At 45.0% G+C, this 18169-nt stretch overlaps 1 protein-coding gene across 4 annotated transcripts in view; it reads right to left on the bottom strand.

Moving 5' to 3' along the window:
- Positions 1–18169, bottom strand: part of LOC139250221 (uncharacterized) — a 118300-nt gene that overhangs the window by 72832 nt on the left and 27299 nt on the right. For 3 of the 4 annotated variants that reach the window (XM_070872714.1, XM_070872715.1, XM_070872716.1), the window contains exons 1-2: positions 11221–11298; positions 1224–1247 (exon numbers count right to left, since the gene is read on the bottom strand). In XM_070872714.1, coding sequence (XP_070728815.1) covers positions 1224–1247; positions 11221–11284 — 88 coding nt within the window. In that variant the 5' untranslated portion in view covers positions 11285–11298. Of the gene's footprint in view, positions 1–1223; positions 1248–11220; positions 11299–18169 lie in introns of those variants that run through there. The other variant, XM_070872717.1, reaches the window with a different exon arrangement.

The following is an 18169-nucleotide window of genomic DNA, read 5'->3' as shown; positions in this document are numbered from 1 at the left end:
TTCTTCCTGCATCTAACCTGTCCAGTCTCGTCAGAATTTTATGTTTCTATGAGATCCCCTCTCCTCCTTCTAAACTCCAGTGAATAAAGGCCCAGTTGACCCAGTCTCTCCTCATATGTCAGTCCAGCCATCCCAGGAATCAGTCTGATGAACCTTCGCTGCACTCCCTCAATAGCAAGAACATCCTTCCTCAGATTAGGAGACCAAAACTGAACACAATATTCCAGGTGAGGCCTCACCAAGGCCCTGTACAACTGCAGTAAGACCTCCCTGCTCCTATACTCAAAACCCCTAGCTATGAAGCCCAACATACCATTTGCCTTCTTCACCGCCTGCTGTACCTGCATGCCAACTTTCAATGACTGATGTACCATGACATCCAGGTCTCGTTGCACCTCCCCTTTTCCTAATCTGCCGCCATTCAGATAATAAGATAATATTCTGCCTTCGTGTTTTTTGCCCCCAAAGTGGATAATCTCACATTTATCCACATTTATCTCACATTTATCTGCCATGCACTTGCCCACTCACCTAACCTGTCCAAGTCACCCTGCAGCCTCTTAGCGTCCTCCTCACAGTTCACACCGCCACCCATCCATAAACTTGGAGATATTACACTCAGATCATTCATCTAAATCATTAATGTATATTGTAAATAGCTGGGGCCCAGCACTGAGCCCTGTGGTATCCCACTAGTCACTGCCTGCCATTCTGAAAAGGACCCGTTTATCCCGACTCTCTGCTTCCTGTCTGCCAACCAGTTCTCTATACACGTCAGTACATTACCCCCAATACCATGTGCTTTGATTTTGCACACCAATCTCTTGTGTGGGACCTTGTCAAAAGCCTTTTGAAAGTCCAAATACACCACATCCACTGGTTCTCCCTTGTCCACTCTACTAGTTACATTCTCAAAAAATTCCAGAAGATTTGTCAAGCAGGATTTCCCTTTCATAAATCCATGCTGACTTGGACCGATCCTGTCACTGCTTTCTAAATGCGCTGCTATTTCATCTTTAATAATTGATTCCAACATTTTCCCCACTACTGATGTCCAACACTGTTATGAAGCGCCTTGGGACTTTTTACTACATCAAAGGTGCTATATAAATTAAAGTTATTTATTATTATGTCAAAATTTAAAATGTTAACGGTTACATCAAGAATCTGAATTGAAAAACAAAATACAAGTCAATCAAATAGTGTGGAAGTCTTCACCTTACCTACAGGTCTGGCACAAACATGATCTGTGGAAGAAACAGATTGGATTTAACATTGAATCCAGCTGAACGCACTGTAAAAATCCCACTCACTCACTGCATGCTTCTAACTGCCCAACACCTATTCAGCAAGCACTTTGAAACATAATATAGATGTGATATTTCTACCGAATTTTTTCATATTTCCTCCAGATCGATATTTAACTCAAACACCTCAGGAATCATAGAAACATAGAAAATATGAGCAGTAGTAGGCTATTTGCCCTTCGAGTCTGCACCGCCATTCAATAAGATCATGACTGATCCTCTATCTCAACACCATATTCCCGCTTTTTCCCCATACCCGTTGATGTCTTTTGTCTCCAGAAATTTATCTATCTCCCTCTTTAAATATATTCAGTGACTTGGCCTGCACAGCCTTCTGTGGTGGAGAATTCCACAGGTTCACCACCCTCTGAGTGAAAACATAAGAACAAAAGAATTAGGAACAGGAGTAGGCCATCTAGCCCCTCGAGCCTGCTCCGCCATTCAAAAAGATCATGGCTGATCTGGCCGTGGACTCAGCTCCACTTACCCGCCCGCTCCCCGTAACCCTTAATTCCCTTAATGGTTAAAAATCTATCTATCTGTGATTTGAATACATTCAATGAGCTAGCCTCAACTGCTTCCTTGGGCAGAGAATTCCACAGATTCACAACCCTCTGGGAGAAGAAATTCCTTCTCAACTCGGTTTTAAATTGGCTCCCCCGTATTTTGAGGCTGTGCCCCCTCGTTCTAGTCTCCCCGACCAGTGGAAACAACCTCTCTGCCTCTATCTTGTCTATCCCTTTCATTATTTTAAATGTTTCTATAAGATCACCCCTCATCCCTCTGAACTCCAACGAGTAAAGACCCAGTCTACTCAATCTATCATCACAAGGCAAGTCCCCCCATCTCCGGAATCAGCCTCCAAAGCTAGTATATTCTTCCTTCAGTAAGGTGACCAAAACTGCACGCAGTACTCCAGGTGCGGCCTCACCAATACCCTGTACAGTTGCAGCAGGATCTCCCTGCTTTTGTACTCCATCCCTCTCGCAATGAAGGCCAACATTCCATTCGCCTTCCTGATTACCTGCTGCACCTGCAAACTAACTTTTTGGGATTCAAGGACCCGGCAACCAAATTTTAATTTGATTTTACGTTTTAAAGTTTAATTTGTTTTAATTGCCGGTGTTTTTAGTGTCCCCTTCCCTTTTATAGGGGGCACTGGGGAAAAAAGGTGATTTTAGTGCCCAAAAAAAAACCCCAAAAAAAGAAAAACACAAAAAAAAAAGGGCCTTGTAAATGTCTGGTGTGTCATCCAGGTCGGGTGGCACGGTTTAATGTTTTATGTTTTATAGGTAGACTCTAAAAGAGTTTCAAGGACCCCCAGGTCCCTCTGCACCGCAGCATATTGTAATTTCTCCCCATTCAAAGAATATTTCCTTTTACTGTTTTTTTTCCCCCCAAGTTAGATGACCTCACATTTTCCGACATTGTATTCCATCTGCCAAACCTTAGCCCATTCGCTTAACCTATCTAAATCTCTTTGCAGCCTCTCTGTGTCCTCTACACAATCCGCTTTCCCACTAATCTTTGTGTCATCTGCAAATTTTGTTACACTACACTCTGTGCCCTCTTCCAGGTCATCTATGTATATTGTAAACAGTTGTGGTCCCAGCACCGATCCCTGTGCACACCACTAACCACTGATTTCCAACCCAAAAAGGACCCATTTATCCCGACTCTCTGCTTTCTGTTAGCCATCCAATTCTCGATCCATGCTAATACATTTCCTCTGACTCCGCGTAGCTTTATTTTCTGCAGTAACCTTTTGTGTGGCACCTTATCGAATGCCTTTTGGAAATCTAAATACACCACATCCATCGGTACACCTCTATCAACCATGCTCGTTATATCCTCAAAGAATTCTAGTAAATTAGTTAAACATGATTTCCCCTTCATGAATCCATGTTGTGTCTGCTTGATTGCACTATTCCTATTTAGATGTCCCGCTATTTCTTCCTTAATGATAGCTTCAAGCATTTTCCCCACTACAGATGTTAAACTAACCAGCCTATAGTTACCTGCCTTTTGTCTGCCCCCTTTTTTAAACAGAGGCGTTGCATTAGCTGCTTTCCAATCCGCTGGTACCTCCCCAGAGTCCAGAGAATTTTGGTAGATTACAACGAATGCATCTGCTATAACTTCCACCATCTCTTTTAATACCCTGGGATCCATTTCATCAGGACCAGGGGACTTGTCTACCTTGAGTCCCATTAGCCTGTCCAGCACTACCTCCCTAGTGATAGTGACTGAAGGTCCTCCAATCCCACATTCCCGTGACCAGCAATTTTTGGCATGGTTTTTGTGTCTTCCACTGTGAAGACCGAAGCAAAATAATTGTTTAAGGTCTCAGCCATTTTCACATTTCCCATTATTAAATCGCCCTTCTCATCTTCTAAGGGACCAACATTTACTTTAGTCACTCTCTTCCATTTTATATATCGGTAAAGGCTTTTACTATCTGTTTTTATGTTTTGCGCAAGTTTACTTTCGTAATCTATCTTTCCTTTGTTTATTGCTTTCTTAGTCATTCTTTGCTGTCGTTTAAAATTTTCCCAATGTTTTAGTTTCCCACTAACCTTGGCCACCTTATACGCATTGGTTTTTAATTTGATACTCTCCTTTATTTCCTTGGTTATCCACGGCTGGTTATCCCTTCTCTTACCGCCTTTTTTCACTGGAATATATTTTTGTTGAGCACTATGAAAGAGCTCCTTAAAAGTCCTCAATTGTGCCACCGTTTAGTCTGTGTTTCCAGTCTACTTTAGCTAACTCTGCCCTCATCCCACTGTAGTCCCCTTTGTTTAAGCATAGTACGCTCGTTTGAGACACTACTTCCTCACCCTCAATCTGTATTACAAATTCAACCATACTGTGATCACTCATTCTGAGAGGATCTTTTACTAGGAGATCGTTTATTATTTCTGTCTCATTACACAGGACCAGATCTAAGATAGCTTGCTCCCTTGTAGGTTCTGTAACATACTGTTCTAAGAAACAATTCTGTATGCATTCTATGAATTCCTCCTCCAGGCTACCCCGTGCGATTTGATTTGACCAATCGATATGTAGGTTAAAATCCCCCATGATTACTGCCGTTCCTTTTTCACATGCCTCCATTATTCCCTTGATTATTGTCCGTCCCACCGTGAAATTATTATTTGGGGGCCTATAAACTACGCCCACCAGTGACTTTTTCCCCTTACTATCTCTAATCTCCACGCACAATGATTCAACATTTTGTTCATTAGAGCCAATATCATCTGTCACAACTGCCCTGATATCATCCTTTATTAACAGAGCTGCCCCACCTTCTTTCCCTTCTTGTCTATCCTTCCGAATTGTCAGATACCCCTGTATGTTGAATTCCCAGTCTTGGCCACCCTGCAGCCACGTTTCTGTAATGGCCACCAAATCTTACCCATTTGTAATGATTTGTGCCGTCAACTCATTTACTTTATTTCGAATGCTGTGTGCGTTTAGGTAGAGTTTTTTAATACAAGTTTTTAAACCATGATTTTTAGTTTTGTCCCCTCCTGCAGCCCCTTTATATTCATATATATTGTCCCTTCCAATCACCTTGTGGTTTATACTTACCCCAGTGCTACTCTGCTCTGTTGCCTCCTGCCTTTTGCATTCTTTCTTGGGGTCCTGTTCATCTGCGCTCTACCTACTCTAACTAGCTCAGAGCCCTCTCCTGGGTTCCGAATACTCCTCGCATTGAGGCACCGAGCTTTCAGGCTTGCCTTTTGTTTACACTTTGACACTTTAGAATTTTGCTGTACAGTGGCCCTTTTTGTTTTTTGCCTTGGGTTTCTCTGCCCTCCACTTTTACTCATCTCCTTTCTGTCTTTTGCTTCTGTCTCCATTTTGTTTCTCTCTGTCTACTGCATTGGTTCCCATCCCCCTGCCATATTAGTTTAACTCCTCCCGAACAGCACTAGCAAACATTACCCCTTGGACATTGGTTCCGGTTCTGTCTAGGTGCAGACCGTCCGGTTTGTACTGGTCCCACCTCCCCCCAGAACCGGTTCCAATGCCCCAGGAATTTGAATCCCTCCCTGCTGCACCACTGCTCAAGCCACGTATTTATCTGCGTTATCCTGCGATTCCTACTCTGACTAGCACGTGGCACTGGTAGCAATCCCGAGATCACTACTTTTTAAATTTAGCCCCTAGCTCCTTAAATTCGTCTCGTAGGACCTCATCCCTTTTTTTTACCTATGTCGTTGGTACTAATGGTACGACAACTGGCTGTTCTCCCTCCCTTTTCAGAATGTCCTGCACCCGCTCCGAGACATCCTTGACTCTTGCACCAGGGAGGCAACATACCATCCTGGAGTGTCGGTTGCGGCCGCAGAAACGCCTATCTATTCCCCTTACAATTGAATCCCCTATCACTATCGCTCTCCCACTCTTTTTCCTGCCCTCCTGTGCAACGTTTCTAAATGAAGAAATTTCTCCTCATCTCGGTTCTCAATTTCCTACCCCGTATCCTGAGACTGTGACCCCTTGTTCTGGACTTCCCAGCCCGGGGAAACATTCTCCCCACATCCAGTCTGTCAAACCCTGTCAGAATTTTACACGTTTCAATCCCCGCTCATTCTTCTAAACTCCAGTGAATACAGGCCGAGTCGACCCAATCTCTCCTCATATGACAGTCCTGCCATCCCAGGGATCAGTCTGGTGAACCTTCGCTGCACTCCCTCTGGCAAGTGTATCCTTCCTTAGATAAGGAGACCAAAACTGCTCACAATACTCCAGGTGCAGTCTCACCAAGGTCCTGTATAACTGTAGTAAGACATCCTTGCTCCTGTACTCAAATCCTCTTGCAATGAAGGCCAACATACCATTTGCCTTCCTAACTGCTTGCTGCACCTGCATGTTTGCTTTCAATGACTGGTATACTGATTCATCTGCTACTTACTGCAAGAAATTCCAGTAGAGACCTGACCCATCAAAGACTCCCAGAGCATGTTACAACACTGATTAAATACAGAATGAAGCTCGTAAGAACATAAGGATTAGGAGCAGGAGTCGGCCATTCGGCCCCAAGAGCCTGCTCCGCCATTCAATGAGATCATGATCATGGTTAATCTTCCACCTCAATTCCACCCTCCCGATCCCCATATCCCTCGATTCCCTTAAAATCTATCTATCGATCTTTGTCTTGAATATACTCAAAGACTGAGCCCCCACAACTCTCTAGGGTAGAGAATTCCAGAGATTCACCACCCTCTGAGTGAAGAAATTTCTCCTCATCTCAGTCCTAAATGGCCGGCCCCTTATCCTGAGACTGTGACCCCTGATTCTAGACTCCCCAGCCAAGGTAAACATCTTCCCTCCAAAAACCCTGTCAGGCCCTGTAAGAATTCAATGAGGTCACCCCTCATTCTTCTAAACTCTAGAGAATATAGGCTTAGTCTGCTCAATCTCTTCTCATAGGACAATCCCCCATCCTAGGAATCAATCTGGTGAACCTTTGTTGCACTCTGTCTATGGCAACTATATCCTTCCTTAGATAAGGAGACCAAAACTGCACAATACTCCAGGTGTGGTCTCACCAGGGCCCTATATAATTGCAGTAAGACGTCTTTACTCTTATACTCAAATCCTCTTGTAATAAAGGCCGACATACCATTTGCTTTCTTAATTGCTTGCTGTACCTGCATGTTAACTTTCAGTGATTCGTGTACAAAGACACCCAGGTCCCTCTGAACACCAACGTTTCCCAATCTCTCATCGTTTACTTCACATTTCTCCACGTTAAATTCGATTTGCCATGTTCTCGCCCAATCACTTAGCCTGTCTATATCCCCCTTGAAGCCTCTTTGCATCCTCCTCACAACTTACATTCCCACGTAGCTTTGTATCATCAGCAAACTTACATTTGGTCCCCCATCCAAATCATTGATATAGATTGTGAGCAGTTGAGGTCCAAGGACTGATCTTTGCGGCACTCCCTCTACATTGTCCCATCAAACGCTCCCAGGGCAGGTACAGGGGGTTAGATACAGAGTAAAGCTCCCTCTACACTGTCCCATCAAACACTCCCAGGGCAGGTACAGGGGGTTTGATACAGAGTAAAGCCCCCTCTACACTGTCCCATCAAACACTCCCAGGTACCAGGTACAGCACAGGGTTAGATACAGAGTAAAGCTCCCTCTACACTGTCCCCATCAAACACTCCCAGGGCAGGTACAGCATGGGTCAGATACAGAGTAAAGCTCCCTCTACACTGTCCCATCAAACACTCCCAGGGCAGGTACAGCATGGGGTTAGATACAGAGTAAAGCTCCCTCTACACTGTCCCATCAAACACTCCCAGGGCAGGTACAGGGGGTTAGATACAGAGTAAAGCTCCCTCTACACTGTCCCCATCAAACACTCCCAGAGCAGGTACAGAACGGGGCTAGATACAGAGTAAAGCTCCCTCTACACTGTCCCATCAAACACTCCCAGGGCAGGTACAGCATGGGTTAGATACAGAGTAAAGCTCCCTCTACACTGTCCCCATCAAACACTCCCAGAGCAGGTACAGAACGGGGCTAGATACAGAGTAAAGCTCCCTCTACACTGTCCCCATCAAACACTCCCAGGGCAGGTACAGCACGGGGTTAGATACGGAGTAAAGCTCCCTCTACACTGTCCCCAGAATGGGCTAAGAGTTCCTCTGATGACTATGTGTAGTGACATTGCTTGTATTGTGATGATGATTTGCTTCTGATATGGTGAGCTTCTTTAGTTTACCAACGCAGTCATCTTCAGAAATTTTAATTCTACTATTAGCACCAACTTCTTTTAACATTCCGTGTGCCTAAAAAAGCTGAGTGTGATCCCCTTGTGACAATTAAATCTCCAGATTAATTTCTGCTATTTAAACTCTGGTTAAACCGATGTAATTGGATATGTGTCTTGGCCAGGAAAATATGTTACCAACGTCTGTTGCATTTATATACTATTAACACCAACGGGATGTTTTCAGCCTTTCTATTTTCTAAACTGGATGACCTACTCCCTTGGCTTCAAAGGTGTTAGCCTTGGCTCAGAGGGTAGCACTCTCATCTCTGAGTCAGCAGATCGTGGATTCAACACCCACTCCAGAGACTTGAGCACATAATTCTGGCTGACACTTCAGTGCAGTACTGAGAGAGTGCCACACTGTCAGAGGGGCAGTACTAAGGGAGTGTTGCACTGTTGGAGGGGCAATACTGAGAGAGCGCCGCACTGTCGGAGGGGCAGTACTGAGGGAGTGCCGCACTGTCGGAGGTGCCGTCTTTCGCATGAGACGTTAAACCAAAGCCCCGTCTGCCCTCTCGGATGTCGATGATCCCACAGCACTATTGAGAGAAGAGCAGATGCGTTCTCACAGTGTCCCGGCCAATATTCATCCGTTACCCGGCATCTAAATCAGATTAACTGGTCATTTATTTCATTGCTGTTTACAACAGTGACTGCATTCAAAAGGACTTCATTGGTAAAGCGCTTTAGGATGTCCTGAGGTCGTGAAAGTTGCTGTATAAATGCAAGTCTTTTTTCTTTCTCTGTCTTGGGCTGGATTTGAATCCAAGAACCCAGAGGATGAAAGGGTCAGCGTTTGACCCATCCCCCATCAGAGAGAGAGGAGTTCCTCATCATGCTCTGTTTGAGCTGGATTTGAACGCAGGTCTCAGAGGGGGGAAAAGTCAGAATCTGATTCAATCCCGCCTCTCACTATCCCTCCAGTGTCGCAAACCAACAGGCAGCCGAAATGAATCTTGATAAATTTCCAAGATCTAGAGGTCACTTTTCTGCGCTTTGGTCAGCTTTAAGAGGTCAGCTCGCTGCAAGTCGGTGCGAGATGTTCTCGATTTTCCATTGCGAAGGAACAGGAGCCTCTTGTGCGCCATACCTCGGGAGCCTATTATCAACAAGGGTAGACATCGATGACAAGATTCAACACCGCCTCCAGTGCGCCAGCGCAGCCTTCGGCTGCCTGAGGAAGAGAGTGTTGGAAGATCAGGCCCTCAAATCTGCCACCAAGCTCATGGTCTACAGGGCAGTAGCGATACCCGCCCTCCTGTATGGCTCAGAGACGTGGACCATATACAGCAGATACCTCAAATCGCTGGAGAAATACCACCAATGATGGCTCCGCAAGATCCTGCAAATCCCCTGGGAGGACAGACGCAACAACGTTAGCGTCCTCGACCAGGCCAACATCCCCAGCATCGAAGCACTGACCACACTGGATCAGCTCCGCTGGGCGGGCCACATTGTTTGCATGCCCGACACGAGATTCCCAAAGCAAGCGCTCTACTCTGAACTCTTACACGGAAACGCGCTCAAGTGGGCAAAGGAAACGTTTCAAGGACACCCTCAAAACCTCCTTGATAAAATGCAACATCCCCACCGACACTTGGGAGTCCCTGGCCAAAGACCAGTCCGCATCTAAGTGGAGGAAGAGCATCCGGGAGGGCGCTGAGCACCTCGAGTCTCATCTCCGAGAGTATGCAGAAAGCAAGCGCAGGCAGCGGAAAGAGCGTGCGGCAAACCAGACTCCCCACCCACCCTTTCCTTCAACCACTGTCTGTCCCACCTGTGACAGGGACTGTAATTCCCGTATTGGACGGTTCAGTCACCTGAGAACTCACTTTTAGAGTGGGAAGCAAGTCTTCCTCGATTTCGAGGGACTACCGATGATGTGCGCAATATCACAACGAGGTCTTGAGCTCCTCAAGAACTTATACCCAGTGCCATCACGGACAAACCTCCCCCACCACTTTTTACATGAGAGTGCGAGAGTCTTCGATGCACCTGGTATCACTTTCGATGTTCATTACCTGCGAACAGCCCCCAGAACAGGAACAGGAGGCTCTGCAAGTTCATCATCTCGTTGACTTCTGTATCTGAAGCTCAGTCAGTTTCATTTCTTGAACCCTAGCCATTTATACCTGTGACCGTCACACCTGGGCAAGCCCGTCACAATCTTGGCGTTGCCTTGTAACCTCTGATCTTACTGATAGCTTCACAGATTCTATCAAATTCCCATATGTCTCAGTACGCTTGGCTTTATTCTAAAACCAGATTCACAACACACCCCGCTTTCAAACGCTCAGCTCCCCCGGAACTTTTTTTGGGGAAATCCGTAGTGCTGAACTGATCAGAATCTTATCACTTGTATTGAAAAAGTGCATTCAGAGGTGAGCACAATGTCGACGGCAAAGCAAGTGAGGGATACAAACTGAGAGACTGTTGTATCGAGGGCACATGTGCGGAATATCAACTGTCCCAAATTAAGTACGCTGACTGGTGTCTCTCAGTCCCCTCTCCCTCAGAGAGATATCTGTACACTGACTGCTGACTCAGTCCCATCTCCCTCAGGGACATATCTGAACACGGACTGATGTCTCTGTCCCCTCTCTCTCAGGGAGATATCTGAACACTGACTGGTGTCTCTCAGTCCCCTCTCTCTCAGGGAGATATCTGAACACTGACTGGTGTCTCTCAGTCCCCTCTCCCTCAGGGAGATATCTGTACACTGACTCGTGTCTCTCAGTCCCCTCTCCCTCAGGGAGATATCTGTACACTGACTGGTGTATCTCAGTCCCTCTCCCTCAGGGAGATATCTACACACTGACTGGTGTCTCTCAGTCCTCTCTCCCTCAGGGAGATATCAGTGAACTGACTGGAGGGATCAATGGGCCAAATGGCCTTTTGTATTGTGGAACCATATGTTGCTACTCAAAGGTTGCTATCTCGTGTGGAGGAACGTAACGTGCTGAATCTTGATATTTGAATGTTTGCCACACATTTCAGTTGCTTTCCGCTGTGATTGTTGGTTCCCTGAAACTTTTTGTTCCTTGGCCCAGAAATCTTGGTCAGCTGCTTCGCGCAGCCGATTGAGTAAAAAACTTTGAAAAGATGCGCACCTTACCTGAAGCTGCTGCGTCCACGCGAGTTCCAGGTCCTGAGGCCTTCACTGACTGCACTTCAGGCATGCGCAGGGCGGGAGCTGCAGTCACATGGTTCTGGGCAGCCAGTCACGGTAAAGTATCTTCTCATTTGTAACTCCGTATGTTGGAGTTCTCATTATTATGAATGAGAAACCCCTCCAAACACAAAACATTAAATAGAAAAATACACCACAAATTTTATTAATTTAAATTAGTTATTTATGTATTAAAAAAATATATATATTTCCGATTTTAAAAAAAGGTTTTAAAATTATGGTTTTAAATAAATTTACCGTCGTGGCGAGAGTTTTTAACAATAAAATGTATTTTTAAAATTTTATTTTTCATGTTTTAAGTGTATTTTAAAACTCATATGCCTGTAACAGTAGGCTATGCATCTGCTTTTATCAGGCGCAAGGGTTTTGAGGACATTTGCTGGGTAAGATATGGGTAAATACCGCGATCTTGCCTGTGCGAATGTCCTGGCCGCCGAGATACCGAGGATCTGTCGAGCTCCAGCTAGACAGATCGGAAAAGCCGGTTTTATGCACACTGTGCGCTGAAAACCGTCTTTTGCGATGCCTTCCCGGGTCCGTACACACTCTGTACGGTCCTGGGGTAGCCAGAATTTCTTCCTCATTGTGTTCATTCTTCATACATTTTGCTCTGTCATTCACTTTGGTAGGAAAAACAAAAGGTCAAAGTATTATTTAAATGTTGATGGCTTGGGAAGTGTCGATGTACAGAAGGACCTGGGTGTCCTTGTACACCAGTCATTGGAAGCAAACATGCAGGTGTAGCAAGCAGTTTGGAAGGCAAATGGTATGTTGGCCTTCATTGCAAGAGGATTTGAGTACATAGAAACATAGAAATATCGAAAATAGGTGCAGGAGTAGGCCATTCGGCCCTTCGAGCCTGCACCGCCATTCAATGAGTTCATGGCTGAACATGCAACTTCAGTTCCCCATTCCTGCTTTCTCGCCATACCCCTTGATCCCCCTAGTAGTAAGGACTACATCTAACTCCTTTTTGAATATATTTAGTGAATTGGCCTCAACAACTTTCTGTGGTAGAGAATTCCACAGGTTCACCACTCTCTGGGTGAAGAAGTTTCTCCTCATCTCGGTTCTAAATGGCTTACCCCTTATCCTTAGACTGTGACCCCTGGTTCTGGACTTCCCCAACATTGGGAACATTCTTCCTGCATCTAACCTGTCTAAACCCGTCATAATTTTAAACGTTTCTATGAGATCCCCTCTCATTCTTCTGAACTCCATTGAATGCAAGCCCAGTTGATCCAGTCTTTCTTGATATGTCAGTCCCGCCATCCCGGGAATCAATCTGGTGAACCTTCGCTGCACTCCCTCAATAGCAAGAATGTCCTTCCTCAAGTTAGGAGACCAAAACTGTACACAATACTCCAGGTGTGGCCTCACTAAGGCCCTGTACAACTGTAGCAACACCTCCCTGCCCCTGTACTCAAATCCCCTCGCTATGAAGGCCAACATGCCATTTGCTTTCTTAACCGCCTGCTGTACCTGCATGCCAACCTTCAATGACTGATGTACCATGACACCCAGGTCTCGTTGCACCTCCCCTTTTCCTAATCTGTCACCATTCAGATAATAGTCTGTCTCTCTGTTTTTACCACCAAAGTGGATAACCTCACATTTATTCACATTATACTTCATCTGCCATGCATTTGCCCACTCACCTAACCTATCCAAGTCACTCTGCAGCCTCATAGCATTCTCCTCGCAGCTCACACTGCCACCCAACTTAGTGTCAGCCGCAAATTTGGAGATACTACATTTAATCCCCTCGTCGAAATCATTAATGTACAATGTAAACAGCTGGGGCCCCAGCACAGAACCTTGCAGTACCCCAGTAGTCACTGCCTGCCATTCTGAAAAGGACCCATTTACTCCTACTCTTTGCTTCCTGTCTGACAACCAGTTCTCAATCCATGTCAGCACACTACCCCCAATCCCATGTGCTTTAACTTTGCACATTAATCTCTTGTGTGGGACCTTGTCGAAAGCCTTCTGAAAATGCAAATATACCACATCAACTGGTTCTCCCTTATCCACTCTACTGGAAACATCCTCAAAAAATTCCAGATTTGTCAAGCATGATTTCCCTTTCACAAATGCATGCTGACTTGGACCTATCATGTCACCTCTTTCCAAGTGCACTGCTATGACATCCTTAATAATTGATTCCATCATTTTACCCACTACTGATGTCAGGCTGACCGGTCTATAATTCCCTGTTTTCTCTCTCCCTCCTTTTTTAAAAAGTGGGGTTACATTGGCTACCCTCCACTCGATAGGAACTGATCCAGAGTCAATGGAATGTTGGAAAATGACTGTCAATGCATCCGCTATTTCCAAGGCCACCTCCTTAAGTACTCTGGGATGCAGTCCATCAGGCCCTGGGGATTTATCGGCCTTCAATCCCATCAAATTCCCCAGCACAATTTCCCGACTAATAAGGATTTCCCTCAGTTCCTCCTTCTTACGAGACCCTCTAACCCCTTTTGTGTCCGGAAGGTTGTTTGTGTCCTCCTTAGTGAATACTGAACCAAAGTACTTGTTCAATTGGCCTGCCATTTCTTTGTTCCCCGTTATGACTTCCCCTGATTGTGACTGCAGGGGACCTACGTTTGTCTTTACTAACCTTTTTCTCTTTACATATCTATAGAAACTTTTGCAGTCCGTCTTAATGTTCCCTGCAAACTTCCTCTCGTACTCTATTTTCCCTGCCCTAATCAAACCCTTTGTCCTCCTCTGCTGAGTTCTAAATTTCTCCCAGTCCCCAGGTTCACTGCTATTTCTGGCCAATTTGTATGCCACTTCCTTGGCTTTAATACTATCCCTGATTTCCCTTGATAGCCACGGTTGAGCCACCTTCCCTTTTTAATTTTTGCGCCAGACAGGGATGTACAGTTGTTTTAGTTCATCCTTGCGGTCTCTAAATGTCTGCCATTGCCCATCCACAGTCAACCGCTTAAGTATCATTTGCCAATCTATCCTAGCTAATTCACGCCTCATACTTTCAAAGTTACCCTTCTTTAAGTTCTGGACCATGGTCTCTGAATTAACTGTTTCATTCTCCATCCTAATGTAGAATTCCATCATATTATGGTCACTCTTCCCCAAGGGGCCTCGCACAAAGAGATTGCTAATTAATCCTCTCTCATTACACAACACCCAGTCCAATATTGGTGTAGAAAACCATCCCTTATGCACTCCAGGAGCAAGGATGTCTTTCTACAGTTATACAGGGCCTTGGTGAGACCGCACATGGAGTATTGTGTGCCGTTTTGGTCTCCTTACCTAAGAAAGAATATACTTGTCACAGAGGGAGTGCAACGAAGATTCACCAGACTGATTCCTGGGATGGCAGGACTGTTGAATGAGGAGAGACTGGGTCGACTAGGCCTGTATTCACTAGAGTTTAGAAGAATGAGAGGGGATCTCATTGAAACGTATAAAATTCTGACGTGATTGAATAGACCTGATGCGGGGAGGATGTTTCCCCTGGCTGGGAAGTTAGAACAAGGGGGTCACACAGTCTCAGGATACGGGGTTGGAAATTTCGGACCGAGATGAGGAGAAATTTCTTCACTCAGAGGGTGGTGAACCTGTGGAATTCTCTATCCCGGAAGGCTGTGCAGGCCAAGTCATTGAATATATTTAAGAGGGAGATAGATTTCTCGACAGAAAAGACATCAAGGGTTATGGAGAAAAAGCGGGAATATGGTGTTGCGATAGAGGATTAGCCATGATCATATTGAATGGCGGTGGAAACTCGAAGGGCTGAATGGCCTTCTACTGCTCCTATTTTCTATGTTTCTATGCTTGTGTGATTTTGGCCCGACCCAGGTAATTTTTAACATGATTGATTGGAACAAAAGTCAGCGAAAGGGGCAAAGTGCCCTCTGATAATCTCTTCGATAAAATCAAGCACACCGTGTCATTTCACTGGCATCAGTTTACTTTTCCAACCCTCTCTTGCCAAAGTGTGACTTGTTTCGCAGTGCTCGTTGTTAGACGTGGCATCTAGCACAGTATGGAGCAAGTGTGTGCTGTGTCAGGTTACGCACGTTTCCAGAAGGCACAGAAAGAGGCCACGAACAAACAAAATGATTAAATTGATTAAATACAAGCTTTTGGGATTGACTGGACAAAGGGAGAAAAGGGCGCCAGCCTGGGGCAGGTGGTGAATCATCACCAATTAAGGACAATCTCTGTGATTGTGAACTAGACTGGTTTTATGCATAGAAATAATGGGTTTGATACATTTGATATAAACCCACAGAAACGCCCCTGAACTGTTCGGCACAAGGGGAAAAACAATTTTCTCTGACGACTCCAAATCTGCAAGGAACCAGAACAGCAAAGGCGTACATTTTTGGAGAATGGGGTACTTCAGATGAGGAGTTATCTTTTGCCCTTGTAGACTCCGTGTGCAAATTGGGGACATCCAGGTCCATCATTGCAGTCAGTCAAATGGATCACCACAAACAATGTATTGATCCAAACACATTATCGGGAACTGCAGCTCAGCGGGAATATTATTCATAAAATGGATTTCAATATACGAGCTAGAAGCAGCTCAGAAGGAAGAGAGGTATGGAATCGAAGCGAAGTACGGAGGCAAATGGAAAGGAACAGAATCGAAAAGAACGACCAGAAGAAGGAACAACCGGTCTCGGGACCAACGACCACGATCCTACAATCCACGGTTACAGCCACGAACTGGACGGGTGTTTGTATGTCTTCAGTGAATTCTCTCAGAAGTCTAGTTCTGTAGTTTTTAGTTAGTTTTTGCTTAATAAAACTGACACTGGGTTAAGCCTAAGCTTTGCGTCACTGTATTTTGTTTGATGAGGAGGAATTTCTCCTCTGAGGGTTGTAAATCTGGAATTCTCTGCCCCAGAGAGCTATGGAGGCTGGGTCATTGAATATATTCAAGACGGAGATAGACAAATTTTTGAACGATAAGTGAGTGAAGGGTTATGGGGAGCGGACAGGGAAGTGGAGCTGAGTCCATGATCAGATCAGCCATGATCGTATTGAATGGCGGAGCAGGCTCGAGGAGCCGAATGGCCGACTCCTGCTCCTGATTCTTATATTCCTATGTTCACTCTTATATTCCTATGTTCACAGGCGAGGTACCCGAGCTGCATGACTCCCCATCTTCTGCAGTAAAAGTCAAAATACAGAACACAATCATCATATCCAGCTGCTCACAGCACAGTGGTACGTCTGTGTCCAATCCTGAGCACAACTTCAAACTAGGAACACCTGTACATGGGGCGGTATGGGGGGGGGGGGTCAGTGGAGGTGGCTGGGGGGCACGAAGGGGAGAATGATCACATTATTTAGAATACAGGATGGCTGCAATTCTTGACAAATGAATATTGAACTTTTTTCTGGCCTTTCAATGAAACTCAGTTTTCCAAGTTAAGTCTGTTTTTTAAAAATGAATTTACGATGACTGGAAGATTTCGGGGCATGTTGAATGTTGCACAGCATGTAAGAACATAAGAAATAGGAGTAGGAGTCTGCCATACGGCCCCTTGAGCCTGCTCCGCCATTCAATAAGATCATGGCTGATCTGATCATGGATTCAGCTCCACTTCCCTGCCCGCTCCCCATAATCCTTCACTCCTATATCGTTCAGAAATTGTCTATCTCCGCCTTAAATATATTCAATGACCCAGCCTCCACAGCTCTCTGGGGCAGAGAATTCCACAGATTTACAACCCTCAGAGAATAAATTCTTCCTCACCTCAGTTTTAAATGGGCGGCGCCTTATTCTAAGATTATGGCCCCTAGTTCTAGTCTCCCCCATCAGTGGAAATATCCTCTTTGCATCGACCTTGTCAAGCCCCCTCATAATCTTATATGTTTCGATAAGATCACCTCTCGCTCATTCTTCTGAATTCTAATGAGTAGAGGCCCAACCTACTCAACCTTTCCTCGTAATTCAACCCCCTCATCTCCGGAATCAACCGAATGAACTTTCTCTGAACTGCCTCCAAAGCAAGTATATCCTTTCTTAAATATGGAAACCAAAACTGCATGCAGTACTCCAGGTGTGGCCTCACCAATACCCTGTATAATTGTAGCAAGACTTCCTTGCTTTTATACTCCATCCCCTTTGCAATAAAGGCCAAGATTCCATTGGCCTTCCTGATCACTTGCTGTACCTCTATACTAACCTTTTGTGTTTCATGCACAAGTACCCCCAGGTCCCGCTGTACTGCAGCACTTTGCAATCTTTCTCCATTTAAATAATAACTTGCTCTTCGATTTTTTTTTGCCAAAGTGCATGACCTCACACTTTCCAACATTATACTCCATCTGCCAAATTTGTGCCCACTCACTTAGCCTGTCTATGTCCTTTTGCAGATTTTTCGTGTCCTCCTCACACATTGCATTTCCTCCCATCTTTGCATCGTCAGCAAACTTGGCTACCTTACACTCAGTCCCTTCTTCCAAGTTGTTAATATAGATTGTATTAGATTATATAGATTCTCAAGCACTTGAATTCTGAAGCATTCTGTCATTTCGACGTGACTTTTTGCCCATTTGCCCACCATCACGAGCTCTAATTTAAAAAGGACACAGACGATTGACTTGAACTGCATACTTATCTGACCAGTCATCAAAACATCAGCGATGTGGATCACTGATCAAACAGCTGAAGAAAGAGTGTAGCTGATTGAGGTACGATATGAGGTTAAGACGTGGCAAGGGCTTTCGGGAATTGCAAGCTTTGTAAGACGATGCCATTTCACCAATTTGTTGACATAAGATCGTCAGACTGTTTCTAGTGGAGCAAAGAACGCTAAAAGGAGATTTATTAAAGGCATTTAGAATTACAGAGTTTTGATCAAGTGATAAGGAAAGTTGTACT

The sequence above is a fragment of the Pristiophorus japonicus genome, unplaced genomic scaffold (genome assembly GCF_044704955.1).
Source record: "Pristiophorus japonicus isolate sPriJap1 unplaced genomic scaffold, sPriJap1.hap1 HAP1_SCAFFOLD_351, whole genome shotgun sequence".
Lineage (NCBI taxonomy): Eukaryota > Metazoa > Chordata > Chondrichthyes > Pristiophoridae > Pristiophorus > Pristiophorus japonicus.
Note: the sequence above shows the minus strand (reverse complement) of the source record. Positions and strands in the feature narration are given on the sequence as shown.